General features: G+C 35.6%; 1 protein-coding gene across 2 annotated transcripts in view; it reads right to left on the reverse strand.

The window, feature by feature from the left end:
* gdpd5b (glycerophosphodiester phosphodiesterase domain containing 5b) overlaps window positions 1–20249 on the reverse strand; it is a 45204-nt gene that overhangs the window by 13311 nt on the left and 11644 nt on the right. Inside the window, exons 1-7 of one of the 2 annotated variants that reach the window (XM_055167025.1) lie at window positions 19950–20092; window positions 14692–14870; window positions 6859–6962; window positions 4952–5045; window positions 3989–4048; window positions 3141–3239; window positions 2357–2450 (exon numbers count right to left, since the gene is read on the reverse strand). In XM_055167025.1, the coding sequence (XP_055023000.1) occupies window positions 2357–2450; window positions 3141–3239; window positions 3989–4048; window positions 4952–5045; window positions 6859–6962; window positions 14692–14808 (568 nt within the window). In that variant the 5' untranslated portion in view covers window positions 14809–14870; window positions 19950–20092. Of the gene's footprint in view, window positions 1–2356; window positions 2451–3140; window positions 3240–3988; window positions 4049–4951; window positions 5046–6858; window positions 6963–14691; window positions 14871–19949; window positions 20093–20249 lie in introns of those variants that run through there. The other variant, XM_055167024.1, reaches the window with a different exon arrangement.

Here is a 20249-nt window from a genome sequence, read left to right on the forward strand (position 1 = left end):
TGTTTTCAGTCTGAGACAAAACCTCAATAAATAAATAAATATGCTGGTTTTGGGTGTTAAACGTGTGAATGAAACAAAACAAATCCAGGTGTGTTTGTGATGAAGAAGCAACATAGTAACATACTAGCAGATCAGAAAATTAAACTATTAACATATTTACATCACTTAACATTTTTTGAATTGAAAACAAATTGATTTCAATAAATTATTTAAAGCGGATTAATAATGTCTCCTTGTAAAAACTGCAGAACCGATAGGTTCCGCATCCTTATAGTGACATTTCTATTTAGCAGATTTTTATTTTTAGTGTTGGAAAATATCAACGCGAGGTATCTGAACCCTATATGTAAGATATGACTTTCAGTAATCAAAAGTAACTACCAAGCTATTGGAGATGGCGGGTACGTGAAATTTTCTCTGCACTCAAGCCTAAAATAGCATACAGGACAATACAGGATTACTCAAACAAGAACCAGTCAGAGTAAAACTGTAAGAGAATGACATGGTTAAATGATCATAGAAAAGTCAAATTTACAAAATATGTCCCCTTTAATATTCTATTAATCCTAAAATTAGACACTAAAGGGGATAAAGACACTGAGTCACATTTTTAACCCAGGGCACCAACATCTGAAGTACTGGCCATAAAAACACAGCCAAACTTAAAAGCTTTTTTATTTGAGGCAATTAGCAAATGACTTACTAGGTTGAAGAATATGAATCTATTTCTAGAAAAATCTAGTAATTAATTTAGTTTGAATGTCAAAACTGAACAGAACATTTTCATAATTTTCATCTGAACAATTTGACAAAATTCAGTGTTTATAATAGGGATTTTCTAATCTCCAGCCTTTTTCAGTGTTGTAAATAGAAACATACTTCAACACTGAACTCCCTTATGGACAACAGACACATGTTTGTTCAAATCAACACTGAAGACAGTGAAAAGGAGATCTACACTCACACAGGGAGTGTATAGATTTCAAGGTCAGCCATAGGGTGGAGCCAGGCCACATCTCCTGTTACAGACAACCCTCATCCACAAAGACTATCCACAAACACTGGGACTTATTTTATACTTAAAGTGTGTATGATAGGTTTTTATGATTCTCAAATTTTGACTTCATTTGGTGGGATTATACCAGTTTTACAACAATGAAGAACCAATTTGCAAAGAAAAGTTAAAAAATATGTTAAAAATGACAGCAAGTGGAGAGTCTAAATCAAAATGATGATCATACTAAGGAGAATTCTATAAAAATTAGGCATCACTTCCAAGTAAGAAACATATTTTTTCAAATTTTGTTGAAATAATATTTTCATTTGTCAAGTAATAATTTCAGTGCACATTAGAGGGGTTTTAGGCCAGTGCACAATATAGTTGCTAGGTAACAATCACTGAATTCCCTATTGCGATGTCAATATCACATCAGAAAGTAAATTTTAAAACCAAAAAAATGGAAAACAAATCAGAAAATTCTCAGCAAAATCAAATCCATCATGGGCACTTTAATGGGTGAGAATTTTGGGAAATTACAAATGGAAATATTTAAGCGAGTTTGACACAGAACAATATATACCAAATAATTTTTGCTGTTAAAATAAATCATCTATAAATTTCATTTGAAAGTGACAAAGGTTAGACAGGATAAAGAAGCAATGACAGAAAATTTAACCCATGGCACTGTCACATGGGGACTTAAAATATGTCACCTAAATCGCAAAACTATTATGTTTTTTCCCTCTCTCTCAAAGGGCGGGCAATTGTCATTAAAATCATGATGCAAGAATGTATCACTTGTTCCGAGTAAGGAACTCATCCTGTAAAAAGGTCATCCACAAAGGAGAAAAAGTCAATGTCCCGGCTGGGAAATGGTCACGTGATCCTGTAGGAATGTTCGTTATCACAACAGTGAGGGCGGAGGGGCTGCCTGTGTCCACACATTGTAAATCATTGACTCTTCTGTTCATGTGTGTAACAGACGCTCACACATCAGGAAAGCTTACTCATAATCTCAGTTTTACAAGAGACTAGTGTTGTCATGATACTTTGGTCACCTTGAGTGTTGTGAAGGGCTCTATAAATAATGTTTGATTGATTGGGGTGTTATATCTTGTGTAATCCTCTGTCGTCAAGGTAGGTCCCCATAGTGGTCCATGGGCATATACTAGTCTACATGGTCTCATACTCGCTCTGACAAAGCTCAAGATCATTCTAAAGCTATTCAGGAACAGTTTATTTCTGTTCTGTGAATGTCACTTTTTAGTATCAATAACTGCTCAAATGAGCCTCTACTTCCAATACTATTTTAGTATTTGATTTTTGATACTTTTGACAACCCTACAAGAGACTCACTTGTTTTTTCGGCCCGAGCCACCTGCCCCGCCACAATCCAGGACAGAGCTGTGACCGCTGCTACCGCCCCTATGTGCAGGAATGGACCAGTCGCCTAGGAGAAAAATATGGGTTACCTTAAAGTCAGCAAATAAATAAATACTGACATCACGCCATCAGAAACCTCATTCTAAGTTAATAGCTATAATTCTGAAGCCACTGGCAGGTTCAAGTGATCCCACTTGAGTCTTCAAAGAGCTTGTGCTAGAAAACCACGATGATGAACAATTGTTACTGGCTTTTTAACAAACAAAACTGTGTTCTGTCCTCATTCACACAACAATAAAACATAGATTTCAATAACAAAATTTAAATGGAACAGTATGCAGTATGCCTGTGTGCTTACAGTTTTAAAAAAGGTATTATCATCACAACTGAATCTGGGTTGTCAGCTCCTAATCTTGCATAAAATGACACACACGTTTTATTTTCATTCTTAGTAAGTACTAGTCCATCTATTAAAAAACTGGACTAGTAGATATTTAATATCAAAATCTTACCTATGGTTGGCTGGCATTTCAAGCGTTCAGAATGATGACTATTGACATACTGATTTTTAACTAAATATTATATCTTTTCAATGGGGAAAAATCCCCAATATGTTGCATGTAACAGAAAGCTGACATCCATGAATAACTGGTGATTTTTTTTCCTGGACACAAAGAGACCAACATTCTCCTGAATTAGTTTGGTCATATAAAAATGTGAAATATCTTAGTGCTTTGTGCTTGTTTGGTTTCCTGACCTGCAGTGAGATAGGCACGATGTCCCACTCGTAGCCCCATGTTTGGGTGACTGATATCACCCCGATGACCGTGGTGAGGAGCGCCACTGTGACTCCAATCTGTGAGGACAAGGGAGGAAGTCACAGTCACTTTGAATTTATTTATACACAAACAAAACAGAAACACAGCAACATTTATAGACACCTGGCCTCCATGGTTTACTGATAACACTGTGGGTACAGCTGAGGACATAAGGATACTAACAACAAATAATAAATTAATATCCAAAAAGTAAATTCACAACAGGTTTGCAGTTTTAAATATATGCAATTTAACTCACAAACTTTAAATCAGGTTAAAGTTCAAGCCACTTTTCTGGTGTGGGGTCTGCCACCTGCATGTCTCAATGTAGTACCAGTAATTTGGCAGAGGAGAAGTTGAGCGACATACCGTATCTAAAGGAAAACTTGAGGACTTTAAAAGACATTTGGTTGTTCTTTTTGTGCAATGTAAAGAATTCTGACATGTAGAAACCATGATTCCAATTGAGTGAACTGTGTGTTTTGGGTGGGAGGATGGTTATAATGTATGTGAGTTTAGCTTTTTTTTTTTTTAATGCATAATGTTGTGTTATCTTTCAAAAATGTTAAATCTGAATAAAAAACTTGTGAAGAGATATTTGTAAATATTATATACTGTAAAGTCATTTGATATTATGAGAAGCTCTCAATCTTTAATTCACAATACCACATCAACACCTTTTATCTGCTGTTGTTCCCACGCTTAAGTACACAAAAGAGAACAACAATATGTACTATCCTCCACCCACTCAGCACAATCAGCTGCAGTCTCACGTTCAACACTTTACCTTATGGAGCCAGTGCAAATTCAACTGTTGGCCAACTGCAACGTGGCAAAGTGCTAAAACCTAAAAACAGAAGAGATAAATAATATGTTAACAGCTTTATTTGCTAGATTCTAAAATAAAAATTACAATTTATGACATTTTCAGTAGACTCTGACATTTTAAAATGATAAAATGTTGCAAACTATAACTACTCTTTCCTCTCTTGGACCACTTCAAACACTGATCACTAGACACAAGAGCTGCACTTAGGAAGGTGATGGGCCTTAACTTTGTTGGTTCCTGTCACAATAAGTGCATGTGGACTATACTTTTTACTTTATTAAAATGTTGTAACTTGCAATTAACTTTTTATGAATGTTCCAAAAGCCTTAAGATGAGTGTTTGTATGCTACTGAGCACTGAAATGTCTCTTCTTTGGGATGAACACAGTATTTAATTTTGTCTACATATAGTTAGAGGCAAAATTATAATAGTGAGTGTATAATCTTTAAATAGCTACAATAGGAGTTGATTAAAATATATATCTAACTTAAGGGTAAAAATGTATGCACTTTCACTTAAACTTGACTTAAATTTACAACTATGTTACATCTTTTTTTTCAGTATAATATAATGATAAACCCCAAACAATATATTGATCATTTCACACTATGGGCTACATATTGAAACATATTGGTAACAGATGGCTATGGACCAGGGGTCAATACAATGAGTCATTCAGATGGCTTCATTTAACATTAGCTTCCTTTATACACCTTTAATAAGACTTTGGGCACATATTTTAGGTCTGTGTCACACTACAATGTTATGGTTTTGCGGTTATTGTGTAGTGATTATTATGACCTTTCGGGCCAACCCCCTAGATATTCATATCTTTAAATAACAGGTGCCAATATGAAGGCATAATTTGTTATTACTTTCACCCATCTATGGTTACAATGTTTGATTAGACTTAGTACTTACCATTAAAAAAGTGATATATGTGAACCCTGCAGCGGTGGAGGCCAGGATAGGAGCCGTGCCATCACTCCACTCCCCAGATCGGTTATAGAGAAACCTGTCACAACAAGAGAAACGCACAGTTCAAAAGGTCTGTGTTAAAAGTCCTGGACACAGCTGTGGTGCAAACACTGAGTATAACAAAGTGTGGGAGTGACATGACCGCTGGGCCCTGTGTAGCAGTAATTACATTCAGAGTCTTCAGAGCAGTGGTGGTAGGTGCAGCAACACAGCAGGGTTACTAAGACAACATAGATGCTATAGAAACACTAGGAGGCACACTTGTGATAATTTTATAAGCAAAAATATGTCATTTGTATTCATTCTGTTTTCCAAAAACGTAAGCCATATATGAAGTGCTTTTCATCTGGCTTTATGTCACATTAACTAATTTACTTAATATCGGATAGAAGACACATACTAGAGCAACTGTAATGCATTTGATTCTAATATAAGTCAATTTATGATTTCACTGTTGTTTGGTCATGATATTAATACTTGTTTTCCCCCCAGTAATAATTTGATATTGTGACATCCCTGGATGGGTCTTCATATTATTTTATTTTTATATATGTTTTAAGTTATTTATTATTGACAAACACAAGGAGGTCAGGCTTCACACTCAACAAACACCACCCACACATCACATCCATACCCATATTACTTAATACTTCATGTTATTGCATAGCAGCATTAGTAGCATTAGTTACAAATACAAATAGTTAAATACAGTAGTTTTCAAATGGCAGAAAGAACAAACTGGTCAGAAAACTGACTGTTTTTACACACTAAATTATGTATAATGTATTGAAGTGTTGAGAAGTTTTGAAACATCCATTTTGAATTTGGAGGTTTCAAATGGCTAGTAATTTAGCCTACAGCAGAATAAGGCTCATTGTAATTCATTAATATGACTACATGTATAATAGCAAGATGGGTAAATTATACAGTTTGTCAGAGGTAGGAGTAAAACTAGGAGATTAATGGGAGAGGAAAGAGGGCAGGATAATTATAGACCAAGTGGAAGAGGGTGTGAGAGATGGACAGTGCGCAATAATAAAAAGTAGAGGTGACATTGTGGAGGTTCAAGTGGGGGAAGGGTCACTGTATGAAGCCATACTGTATGTCTTTTCCAGTAAAATGGTTTCTGTGCATTTTCACTTTTTTATTCATTGGTTAGGAGGATATATTGATGTTGATTCAACATGTTACCCACTTGACATTGAAGATACACTGCATTGTATAACTTTTCTGGTGCAGATCCACCATCTGCTTGTCTCCATGGAGATGTTGTTGCTCTGTCTGGAATGTCTCAGTATGGCATTAAATGTACCCATCTTGCATTTACTCAATAACATGGGTTTTCATTGATTTCTTGACTTGCATTCTTAATCACTGGGCTCGCCTCTCCACAGATTTAACATGTAATTTGGCCCTTGTGAGTCACCTGTTGTCTCTGAATAGATAGGTAAGTATAAGGACTAAATACTGTGGAACAGGCAAGATCAAGCTGGTAACAGACCCTCTACTAAAAGTTACATGAGTTACACCTTTTAACTTGGCTAAGGTCAGACTGATATATGTAGCTCTCTGAATTGAGTTATACACATTAATCTTGAGTGGCTCTCGCTGAAAGTTGTTGGGAAAAGGTGGAACGTCATGACGATTGGGTGGGATCAGTTGTTCTGGTCCCCAGGGTCTTAGGGGCCCAAAAGTGGAACCTCTGTCTATTAATTATTATATTAGAAGGGGGCCCATGTGAGCTTTCTTGCCTCAAGCCTCTAATTTATGTTGACGTACCTGCTTATCACTATATTAAATACAAACAGGTCTAACAGGTCAAACATAATGCACAAAAGCAGTCTCCTCACCAGTTGTACTCGCTGTAGTCATTATGAGCCTCCCACCAGAAGTAGGACCAGAGCAGCAGCAGGCCGAAGGTGAAGAGCAGGACGAAGGACCAGAGCAGCTCCCACTGCAACACAGCAGACAGCACCATTCATTATCCCAGTCCCCAAAGACATATTTATCTACTGAGACAAGGGATTTATGGTCTCATTTTACTAAAGGACAAAAATGGAACTTCATCAGGATAATATTATTAAGCAGCAAATATGGACTAAACTGTAAGCCTATCACGATAACAAAATTTGAAGTGTGCCATCGACACAAAACACCCAACAGCAGATTTACTAGTATACCAGAAAAACTATTCTAAAACTTAAAATATTGTTAGAAAATCATGAGCTGTAATAAACAAATACCAAAATGAAAACACTTCAGTACTTATTTTACATCTGTAATGAGTTTTTGGAGATGTAGCCTGACTGATAATAAAGGATTACTCAAATATGTGTGAATGAAAAAAAAACAACTCCAGGTGTGTTTTGATGAGGTAACAACATTATAACATGGCGAAAAGCTTACAAGAATCAACTTGCATAATATAGTGCATTGATAATAATCTCAAAAACTTCTTTCTTAACTTTTGCACATCTGTTATTTCTCATTGGTCCACAGCACGTCAGCAGAAATTAACAGACAGTGTATTCCCTTATCCTCTCCCCTAATTAAACAACTTATTTTAATGACTTCTTTGCACAGAGCGACTAATTACTGTCCTTGTCGACCAAGTGCTTCACACTTCACCTACACATATTAAAATGACTAAACTATGATAAAAAGACAGCTGCAGGCAAAATTAATCCTTAAATACATTTCTGCATCACCTTGTAACCTTGTAAGCTACTTATCATTTACAGTAGAAGAGACACAAGGGACCAGACAACTTTAAAAAGACACTTGCCGGAAGCTATTTTACGTAACGGTCCTATAGTATATTACACAAAATTGACTCCTGTGAGCTTTAAGTCATGTTACAATGATGTTACCTCCTAAAAAAAAATATCTGGAGTTGTGTTTTGTTTCATTCACACATGTTTGAGTAACCTTTGACTATTAGTCTGTCTTCATTCCCAAAGCTCAAAATGCTCTGTTCTTCTTTATGATGTCATGTAGTGATAGTTTTCATGTTTTACCTTCTGTTTAGTAGAGACTGGCAATTTCATGGCTGAAATTATCCAAATGATCATAGTGAAGGTGTATGGAGTTTAACAACACAGTGGAGCACTCCCTTTATTACCACATGACATCACAAAGTGGAACATGGTGTTTTCTGTTTGAGAGAAAACACTTGGCCTAAACATGCAGGGTTTGTCTGTTAAATGTGTCTGAGTGAAACAAAACACAACTCCAGGTATGTTTTTGATGAGGAAACATAATATAGATTATCCGTGGTATTTTTATTTAGCTGAAGCCTTGAAACTGTCATCTGAACGTCTCAAGTGAATGCGCGCAAATGCATTTTATTTTGATTAAACAGCCAATATCACACCATAACATACTGATATTTGGCACACCCTCCACCAGTAAAGAGTAGTTTTACATTGAAATATTAGGTTAAAACAAATCTATAGCTAAATCTAAAACAAATCTCACCGTGGGATTACATAGCAATCAGCCATATTGTTAACTTATTCTAACTGAGACTGATTTATTGTATTTTTCATGCTAATGAGAGAAGATAAAAACTTTTAAATACAACACAGACTGGTGATGAAAGCAGTAGCTCCAGTTCCCAGGGCTTTTAATGACTTCATTCAAATACCTGTGAAAGACCAGGCTGCATCTCAGTAACAATCTTTCACCTCACCCCATCTCTGCATTTAAACCATTATATCTGTGTATTACATTGCACATACAGACCCATAAGAGCTGGACTTTATAAAACACTATAATAACATTTTAGCCTTGTAAGAGTTTGATAAAGTAATGCTTGAAATAAACCAAATTATTACAATCATTACAACTATGCTTTCTACCATCCTCTGCTCCCTGGTATTTCAGCAGCTCTCACTTGCCCTATTGACATCACATTACCATAGTGCACCACTGGCATTTTGTACAGGCCCCTCACCACACAGAGCGGCAGCAACAGTCACTGTGAGATCTCTGAGCTTCTCCACATAACCTTGTTTAAACATATTGAAAATGCTGAAGTAAACACAAGGTACTCTCGAGAAGAAACAGCAGTAACAGCAACAACAGTGACTGGCTGCTCCGATTCTGCAAGTAAATTTTCCATTCATTCACTTTTCCCATAAACTTTCAAAACAAATTCAAATAGTAAAAGAGCTCAAAAGCATCGCGGAGGATAATCGGCTACCTGCCAATTAATATCCATAATATGTTGTTGTAAGTCCAAAAAAGGCATTTAAAACACAAGATTTGGCTAAATGTTTTCATAACTTAGAGGTTTATAACGATTCAGAAACAGATACTACATTGCCAATAAGCCTTGAGCAAGTTTGCAAACTTTGAATTATTATTATCATTATTTATTTATTTATTTAATTTTTTTGAAGTCTATGGGATAAATGTATGAGAAATTTTGTCTCCATCCTGGAGGGTGAGCGGTCACTGTGAGCTCCATAAGGTTATGGTACATATGGTATGGTATAGTCTTTCTAGAACTAGCTTCTGACACACCAGTCATTTCTCCTGTCTTTTGAGACACTGAACTGTACATCAGATTACATTGAAGCGCAGCGAGAATTGTTACACTACTGTAATTTGGCTTTCATGATTTTGGAAGCAAAAGATAATTGTAATTTTCTGACAAGTAAACAACTCCAGAGACATTAACATTTGATAGAAGACCGACATATCAACTGATAAACTAACACAATTGTTTGTAGGCTCCAGATCAAACCTACAGATGCAAGACTTTCTATAAAAAGACCGGATATAACTCTGTTGCAATCTTGATTAAATTATGATTAACTGTGTAGGCCAAATTGTAGTGGTCCTTTTCTCAGTGAAGTTCCCATGTTTTTCTCAGAGCTCCTGTCTTCACTGGATTTAACACCTCAGTCCCTTGTCACATTCCAGAGCGTTTCCCGATAAGTCCCAGGCATTTCACGCATGGTCTACTGCAGCACCCCTCCATTATCCAGGCTCTGGGCTAAAACATCAAAGGTAGAACCCATTGACTTATACTGAACTACATGCTCTATATGATAAAGTGTTCCACCGATAGCAGACACCCAGCCCAAGACACACACAGCAGTAGTTTTTTGCACATGCTACTTAAGGACAGGGCAATTCATACAATTTGAACCAAGATCAAGATTCAGTTATTTGTAAATGTCAGTGATATGCTTAGGTCTTGTTAATTGAGAGGTCAGAGTTCAGAAGAATTTTGTTGTTGTTGTTGTTGAATTATAAATATATATTTAAAAAAAAAAAAAGTTGTCATTGTTTAAGTTCAGGAAATTCACACTGACATTCACATTGTTTTTTGATTTATTAGGGAGACAAAATAAGAAAACTTGTGATCAATAGGAGAGACAAAAAACATAATTTTTTAGCCCTACACTACATTTTACCTGTACTACAGTAACGTATTCAGATTATTCTTACAAAGAAATTTTTTTTGTAATTTATACTCTGCCCAAAACCCAGAATATCTTAGAGTTACATAAAGCAGAAAAAGATTAATCATTTGTGATATATTAACGATAATTAACTCATTTGTTTAGTTACATAATTTGCAAAAGCATGATATCAATGCACCCAACTTTATTATATATATATATATATATATATATATATATATATATATATATATATATATATATATATATATATATAATAAAAAGAAAAAATGCCGGATACCCTCAACAAGCCAGGATTACTGTTCATTATCTCCCTGTCAACACCACATACACAAATACAGGCAAACAAGCGATTCTATTTTTGACTCTTTTGTTGTTGAACGCTAAAGACTAAAGCTAAATGGAAATACTTTCAATTATTACTGAGCAACCGGATCGGTTTCCAGGTGGTGACGTGGCTCGTTTTCCTACAAAGAGCTTTGAATAAAGACAGTTAGGAGCTACACAAACCTCTCTGTCCATCCTAAACAACTGGATACTCTGTGCAGTGATGAGTGGGGACGAAATGCATTATGGGTAGCTGGATTATGGATGAGCAGACAGCTGTTTTAACATGAGATTGTCAGGTCTCACGCTCCTGTGATTTGGAGGGGTCCTGTTACCTGAAGCTGATACCTGTGTTCTTGATTGGCCACAGTTTGTTTACTGGTACCGTTAAACATGTAGTGGAGTGACATCACCTTGACTCAGCAGGCCCCTGTCACTGAACTGTTTTGCTGCAGAGCTAGAAATCATCTGTAATTTATTTAATACATCAGGATGTTAAGTATTTAATCATAACCTACTATACTACTTATTTAATTACAGGTAACAGTTAATGAAACCAGCCAAATGTTTTTTGGAATAAAGTTTGAGTGTTACATCATTTATTACATAATTAGGACTTTCGATGAATTTATAATCCAATTTGTTCAGTTCTGATATTGATTTCGATACCAACATTTATTTCTTTAAAACAAAAATTAACAGAAGATAAAACTGATCCAAAAGTGTTATTCAGCTGTTATTTATCATCCAAATAAGTAAAGAACAGCTTTGTGTAAATAAAAGTTCAAACATTCTGAGACTTTCTGGGCAACTACAATCAGTAAATAGTCTTATGACATCAGTGTATATGTCCAACCAGGATAATGGCTGAACCGATATTTGGAAGCAGATAACCAATCCAGCAATTTTTCCAGTACTGGCACCATTGTCTTATACCAGTATCATATTAATCCATTATTTGTAACAAATGCATAAAGTAAGTTAAAGTTAAAACAGTCTTGGCGTGTGCTCTGAGCTACGTTTTACTAATGATGATAATATTTACATATATTTGTTTCCATCCAACCTAAAACAAATTTAGACACAAAGACTGTATTTTGTTCATATAATAAATATTGTTATAGAGGCAGGGCACTTCATGAGTTCAAATGTCCAGATCTTATCACTGCATTTTCTTTTATCACAAAATGATATATGACCTAACACCCAATGTCTTCAACCTAAGTTCATTAGTTATGCTTTCCTTAAAGGTACACTATGTAACATTTTTTGTGGAGGGTCTGCTGCATGCTGGCCTCCAAAGACATGTTATTGTTTTGTTTGGGACGTTCAGTTACTTCATCTTGAATTTAAAACTGGTTATCCTGTTTCCTGTTCTGAGTGGACTTGCCTTTCCACAGATCTAGGTCTGATGGTGTCACCTGTTTGTCTACATGGAGAATACTATACCAAGCGAAAAATTACATAATGCATCTTTAAGTGAACAATCATAGCAGAGACATTTCTCTGTGTCACCTGATGCACTGTCCTCCTCTTTAGCCTGGTTCACTGGGGTCAGAAAGAGACTGGACCCATTCACGATCCAAACACACAAGTGAACAAAGGCAGAGTGCTGATGCGGCACTATCCTATCAGTCCAAAGTGAAGCACGAGCCAGAGGAAAAACTTACACAGCATCAAGTTACTGCGTTCAGAAAGGAAAAATCAATACGTCTTTATTTAGGACCACAATGCTTTTTATATCATAAGTGCTATCAAATATTATCCACATCTCTATTATTATGGTTAGACAATGCATAGGCAAACTTTTGTATTACTGGAGCAGCTGGTGACCTGGGAGGGTGCCTGCTGCAGGATGGTATGGGGGCATGAATTAATGATGTAAGTGGGATGTCCTCACTTCAATGTTGAAGTTATGTCTGGACATGCTTCTCTGTGTTGTCCTTAACAACTGAAAAACAAAGATAAAGTGAAGGACAGAGCCTCTCCTGGTCAAGGCCCAACTAGCACTTCAGTCCTGCACAATAGAACAAGTTTAAAATAGTTTGTCAATTGTAATATGATTAGGAAATAAAAACAAATAATTGGAAAGGCAGAAATGAGTTTGCCTGGAGCATAAATATTTGATTTAGCTATTTATTTGTGGACACCAATATAATAGAATAAAATTTTTAAAAATTAGTTTGTCCATGAAAAAGGTGCACTTTGTTACTTTACTGGTGTAGAGTCTCTCACTTGTTTGTCTCCACGAACAGAGTTATTATTTTCCTGAGGATGTTCCACAGTAAAGAATTAAACTTCTCATTTTATCCATGGAGACAAGCAAGCTGCATGCTTTTCAAGGTAATTTTGAACAATTAAACATAACTGAATAAAGGCAAGTTAAGTTTAATGTCATATGGTGTAATGTTTCCATGCAGGTAGCAGACCCTCCATCAGAAAGATTAAAAAGTGCAATATTATTTATAGTACAGTTACAAACAATGTTCAATTATTCTACATTGTATCAAGTTTTCATATCACTCAGTCTTGGCCCATAAGAGAAACAACAACTTGCTGATTAACTATAACTAATAATAAAAAATATGTCTGTCAGCACTTGGCTTCAAACTGGAAATTGGATTCATGTGAGCTTTAATAAACCTTGGTGTAGAAAGCTCAAGGTTACTCTGGAGAGCACAAACCAATAGGGACATTTCCTTCAGATAATTGTTCTTTAAAAATCAATACAGGACCAAGAACCAACATTAGTGTAGGAAGGGAATCTGGAGACTTGGGCATGGGTGTCTGATATCCATTTGTTGAGGCACACTTTAACTATTTTCAATAAATCTACTGGGATTTGAAAATGTTCTGAAATTTTAATAATAACACAAATAAAGCTTTTAAAGATGATTGCAGAAAAATCTGTGAGTAGTGGATGGTACTAAACCAGTTGTCATTTGCTTTATATGTATCATGGATCTCATGGGCTTCTTCCAATCAATCTCCATTGACTACATCCTGGTCTCATGAGTCTGGCTCCTTATCGCATCTCTGGTCTTTCTGTATAGAGCTTCCATCTTGTATTCCTAGTATTCATGATCTTTACAGAATGTGTTATCCTATATGTTATTAAATTATTTTGTAATAGATACTAATTAGGGTAGCACACTATATTGCAATCAAATTAAAATAGCAATATGAGTAGGTGCAATCACAAAGACAGCGAACATTTAGAATTTAGCTAATACAATGTTCACTGTAAACAACAAAATTATAGAGGGGGAAAATTGCCAACTCTTTGTAGACCTCTATAGACATGGTCTGAAATGCATGGGATTCTTGCATTAAGCAGCAATTTAATAAAAAAAAAATAAAAAAATGAAATAATAAAAAATAATGAATATAATTTGATGTACTGGCCATGTTTGTTGGATGTATTGGTTTAACTGTGCATGCTGTGGTGCTGAAAATACAGGGACCTAAACATTATCTTTTGCTCCAAGGTCGAGCTAATGTCACTGAGGGTCCATTAACAGATTGAGTGACGATAGTAGATAAACACTCTAGGGGATATACACCATATTATGTGAAAATGAACACGCTTCCCCTGAAGAAGCCTTTATATGCAGTGCTGCCACAGAAAATATTTGCAGTTAAAATAAACATCTTGAACACATTATTAGCATTACTACTAAAGGAAGAAAATGTGGATCTCTAAACCCTGCCTATACAGCTCAACAGTGACTACTTGCTATGCTTCTGGAAGAAAATTTTTCACTCATTTTGCATTTATACTAGGCCTCGGTTGCTCCTGATTTCAACCCGGTTTAGTTCCAATGCTGACTTTGGGTCTCAGTCAATCCCTGTGTGCTACCTGCATCCCCCATCTGCAGTCTTAGGATCCCTGGAGTTTTCAGGGCTCTGTTTTGGACAAACCTTGGTGGTGTCATCGTGGGAGCGTTGGTATCGTTTCCAGCGGCAACCGTAGATCCCGGTGATGCAGGACAAGCACAGCTGTCGCTCGTACACTTGCAGAGGCTGGTGTTTGACCATGCTCCCTCAGTCAGTGCCTGAGCTGCCTCCAGGCCACGAACATCCCACTGACAGACAGGAACCTGCATCAATGAAAACACTGGTGAAAAGAGTATTATAAAAGGTACACTACGGCTAAGTAAATATAAACTATAAATGATAATGTTGCAAATTATTTATGCCACTGATACAAACACCAAAGAGCAGATTTAACCACAAAAAGTAAAAATAAATAAATAAAATGAAATTTTAAAAATCAACAGCAGAATGAAACACACACTATAGTACTTAGTTTGCATCTGTAATGTGTCATAAAAGTTATTAAAGTAAACACAATGAATATTGACCCCAAAATATACTGTTCCAGTTTTCATATATTGAACGAAAATGTATGTATGATAAAGTAATTATTGTGACAGGTCTACTGAATGATTCTGGAAAAACATCTGCTTGCAATATTTCTGGCGAACATAGTGATTGTAATAGATTTGCAATTTATGCTTTAATAATAGCATCCTGTTCGAAGTTCACATTTTAAATATGTCCAGAAGAACTGACCAAAAAACTGGAATATCAACTGAGAAGCTAACACAAAAATCACATTTCAGAAAATGTTTGCACAGATCTAAAAAATTGTATGCATATTAAGGCATAATACAGTTCACCAATTCCAGTTGCGTTTTTGATTCAGTTGAGATTAATCTTACACTATGATACACTATGTAGCTTTTTGGTGTGTAACATTTCTATGGAGACAAGCAGGTGACACCACAAAAGTTACACAATGCACCATTAATTACGTATAATTTTTAAGTTTACATCAGTATCTAATTTCTCAAAATCCATAGCTTATATTTAGTGCCATAAAACATCATTTTAAACTTTTGCCCTCTACTTTTATGTCTTTTTGAGAGAGCATGTTATTTTGAAACAGGTTAAATCAGGTGCTTGTTTTCCAGCTGCAGTTTCCAGTGACAACCAACGCAATGAGCAGGTTTCATCAATAAGACCAAGAAAGGTAAATGAATTGAGCCAACCACATATTGAACACTGTATTGGATCTGTGTGCCTATGAATACATCACAGAGAGACATGCTCCAATCTGTGGCCAGCCATAAGGTCAGGAAAGGGGCACCACTGTCATTTACTATACTAGAAACTGTTAAAATACTATCTTAACATGCACAGGGACAACATTACAGGAGAAACAAGTGACAATATTCTCCACTTAGATCGGGCTAATAATTTTTTTTTACAAAATTCTGAAAAAATAAAAAAGAGAAGAAAAGTACATTCAGAAACACAACTAATAATATCTATTTATATGAGACAAACAGAGAAAATATATTTACTTTAAGCTTGCCTTTTTGGAGACTAGATTGAAATGACCTAATTTTGCTTCTAAAAGTCTCAGTTACATTTTAGTTCTTGTACCTGTTTAAATAATATTAATCAATCAATCATTATTGATTCGAGAAACACAAAAGATGATAAAACTCTTCTGGTTTATAAAAAGAAAAAAAACACTCAAAAATGACAAACTGTTTTCTTTCTCCTTTTTGACATCTCTAAATGATCTTCAAATATTAACAAACCTAAAGAGTGAATCAAACCAAATTCTAAGTTAAAAAAATAAATAAACAAAAAAATGTGTAGAGAGAGGGTTATGCATGGGAGGGTTTTATTTTTTTTTCTTATTTATTTATGTATACAACTACAAATGGTACAGTTGTTGAAGTGTCAACATACAGTATACGATTGCCTCTTCCCAACACACAAAACACAAAACAGTGCCCTATCATCTTGGCAGCCTGTGTGGCTCACTGAACAATTGCTGATTCAGCTGTAATGATAATCATATTACAGTAGTGTTGACTGTTCACGCACTTTGCAAAAACATGACCCAGCCTGTTATGCTGCAGTTCTGCTTCAAAACACATCTCCACAGCTTGTTATTGGCAAGTAATAACAACGTGAATCTGAAGTCTGCATACCTCTTGCGTACAACAGAGAAAGACTTGGATCATATCATACTTTCAGATCCAAAACACATTTCTTATTTTAAAAGGCATGGCAAGTTTATTTGAAAAGTACAATCAAGTAATTCAAAGTGCTTTATAGAATAAGGGAGACATTAAAATCACAATATCAGAGTATAAATAATCACAAAATTTGCATTCAAAGAGAAGAGAGAAGAGCATGGGATAAAAAACTTTCAGTCATATGCCCAGCTAAAGGGCCTGTATCCAATTTTTCCATGCATTTGAGCAAATTTGTCCTGCTCCAGTACAGATACATTGTGTAAGCAGCCGTTGAGGTCAAAATAAGTCCTCTCTGTACTGTCTGTATCTAGAAATAAAACGTTTTAAGTGTACAATAATCAGGAAGTTTGCAGTTAGCATGCTAGCATAACTGTGACTGCTCTGGCCTGAAAGTTGTGAAAAGCACTCATCACAATTAGGATGCTCTGAATGCAATAAGGATGTGAGGAATCTAGTTTTAGAACAGTAAAAATCAGGTCCAGTACCATTAATATACAATTTACTCATCTTTTCTTTCTTTTTTTTTTTTTTTTTTTTTTTTGCATACTAATAAATTGAGTGGTTACAAGCCACTTACAACATAGCTACCACCAGGGTTGTCAAAAGTAGATACTCAGACACTAATTGATATTAAAACCACATACTTGGTGTTTTCCATTCTAATTGTGCTATGAAAAGTGGTATAAGTATCGAGCTTTTTTTCCCCAAGTGGTATTGTATTGTAAACAACACCAGCCCCGAGCGAACTATGTTTTAACTACCACATCACTATCTATAGCAGTGCCATCAGTGTAACCTTTGTGCATTATAAATAAGCTCTTATAAATGACATATCTCCATTGAAGACTGCCATTGCCCCTTGTGCTCCCGCTGTGTGGAGATGAGGGCCCCGGGACATGTCCTGACCTCCCCAGTGCAGTTGGTCTAATAACAGGACACGTGGCTCTGCTGTAGATCCTAATGAGATGCTGCCCAGAGCCTAAGACACTGATTACAGCAGGAAGAGAGTAGTTAACATCCACATCTGCCCCCAAACATCAAGGACTGTTTCATATGTCCGCCCCCTTTTTACAAGTCCACCAATAGGTCTAATAATGTGAGGGAGAAGAGATGTTCAGTCATGGTAGTTATACATTACACATTTGTGCCATTAAGTCAAACTATAAAGGAAGTCACAAGTACAGCTGTGCAATTAATCAAAGTTGAATCCTATCAATGTTTAAAAGCTTCAATAATCAGATGGGGCTTTTAATCGACAGGTCCACAGACAATCGTATGTCAGTGAAAGAAATCTAACTGTGATATATGGTAATAATTAACACCAGTCTTGTCTATGTAAATCAAATAATATTTTTTTTATTAATTTATTATAACTCAGCACTACAGTCACAAACTTGCATATTTTGTATGTTGTAGATTATATCAAGCATGGCATTTTCTTCTTTCTGATTGGTTAATTCAAGTGTCAGTCATATCAATCCAAAATTAGAGAGACCTGGGTATAATGCTCCTACACATCTTCATAGCCAAGAAACAATGATTCAATCCTACTGGTCAAGCTTCTTTCAATCTCATATTTCATCACTACCCACACAAAAATAAACCATGAGTGACTGTTTGTCTTGAGTGTCAGTCCCGTTATGTCTTCTGTCTTGTTACATGAATCAGTATAACTTGTTATTAATATATCTTGAACCTACAATCTTGCTTAAAATAAAAACTCACATTTAATCTATTACATTAGTTTCATCATCATAGCTGTTGAGATGTGGTCTTAGTGAATGCAAAAATTTTAATCATTTAAATACAAGTGTACAGTCATTTTCTGTGCAGTTGACAACACATCTAAAAAAATCTAAATGAGAAGAGATTTTATATGTGAGAATACTGAATGTGTAATATTTTTTCACAGGAAAACCAACCATAAATATTTGAGATGTCTTGGCATGCTACTCCAGCCTTTCTTTAACAAACATGTTTGTTATGAGTTTATTAAGGCAGCTCCATGTTGTCACTTGTCAAATTATAACGTTCAGATTGTCTGCTGGATCTGGCTGGTTTCTGTAGTTTATGTTGCAACATGTTTATGTTGGAAAAGCCAAAACCAAAAACACTGACGCACCAAGTCCGAAATATTTGCATAATTGCCTCTGAATCAGTCAAACGAGGAAACATCAGTCGTTTAATACACTTTCTCTTAACATAATTGGGTGGAGAAATGCTCAGACCACAGACTTGTCACCTTGAAGATTCATGCATATTTCACTACTTAATTACTCCTGGGTTATGTTAGCATTGCAGCTACGTGCCAAAGTTAATCCCTTTAACAGCATGAGGTTTTACTGGAAATCCATCAGCAAGAAATGAACAGACACAATGCAAATCTAAATTAATGGGAAATGCTAAGCTAATATTAAAGAAGACCTACTGTGCTTGAGCCTGCTATATAGTTAGAATCAACAACACCCATCAATCATTGTTATAATCTGCACATTTTAAAATCTCATTTTCATCTAAAATTACTTCATAAACGAAACAAGTCCAGTGACTTCTGCGCTTAAAAAAAAATAGTTCCATAATCATCATCACAACAAAGACCCATGATGTTGTCAGCCCTCATGATCATATCTGCTCATGCTAGCAAGCAAGTACAAGATTTTTTTTCCCCATTTGTGTCAAAATGAGTGCGCAACACTGCCAAATCCTACGTGTATTACCATTTCACTTAGACTTAGACTTAGACAAACTTAATTGATCCACAAGGGAAATTACTTGGATTAAAATGATAAAATTGGGAGAATGAAAGTACAGAGCACTGGGTGTATACTGGTGGCAAAAAAACAGGAATTGATCTGCAATATGGCATCTTGAAAATAAGTGATTAAAGATTACTCAAACATCCAAATATAACTTAAAGAGGGTAAATGAGAAGGGGAAACAACTATAACATGGTTTAAAGCTCAGAAAAGTCAATTTTGCATAATTGTTCTGCTTTAACTTCCATCACTCCAGAAACTTGGAAAAAACATTGAGTATAGGGACTAATTATTGTTCTAGAGGCAGTAATAACAGGTTAAAGGTGCACTATGCAGCTTTTCTGGTCGACGGTCTGTCACATACTTTTTCCATGAAGATGTTTCACAGTATGGCATTAATCTGATCAAAAAACACATATTGTAGATGTGTCAAATACGTAAGTCAGTCAAAGAGGTCCCAACAAGCCAAAGGTTGAATGTATGGATCAGGAAACAAAGAGGAGCATATGACAAAGTCACTGTTCAACAGACAAATGTACAGGACAGAGAATTTTCACTGGAAAAATTTACAAAAGGAAAGAAAATCGCCAAGTCACGATGATGACACTGAACTTGAGTAAAAGACAAAAAACACCTCCATTTTCTGCTGTCTCATTTCCTTCAA

This window comes from Boleophthalmus pectinirostris, unplaced genomic scaffold, assembly GCF_026225935.1.
Source record: "Boleophthalmus pectinirostris isolate CB_2022bp ecotype Guang Dong unplaced genomic scaffold, ASM2622593v1 HiC_scaffold_9, whole genome shotgun sequence".
NCBI classification, from domain to species: Eukaryota; Metazoa; Chordata; class Actinopteri; order Gobiiformes; family Gobiidae; genus Boleophthalmus; species Boleophthalmus pectinirostris.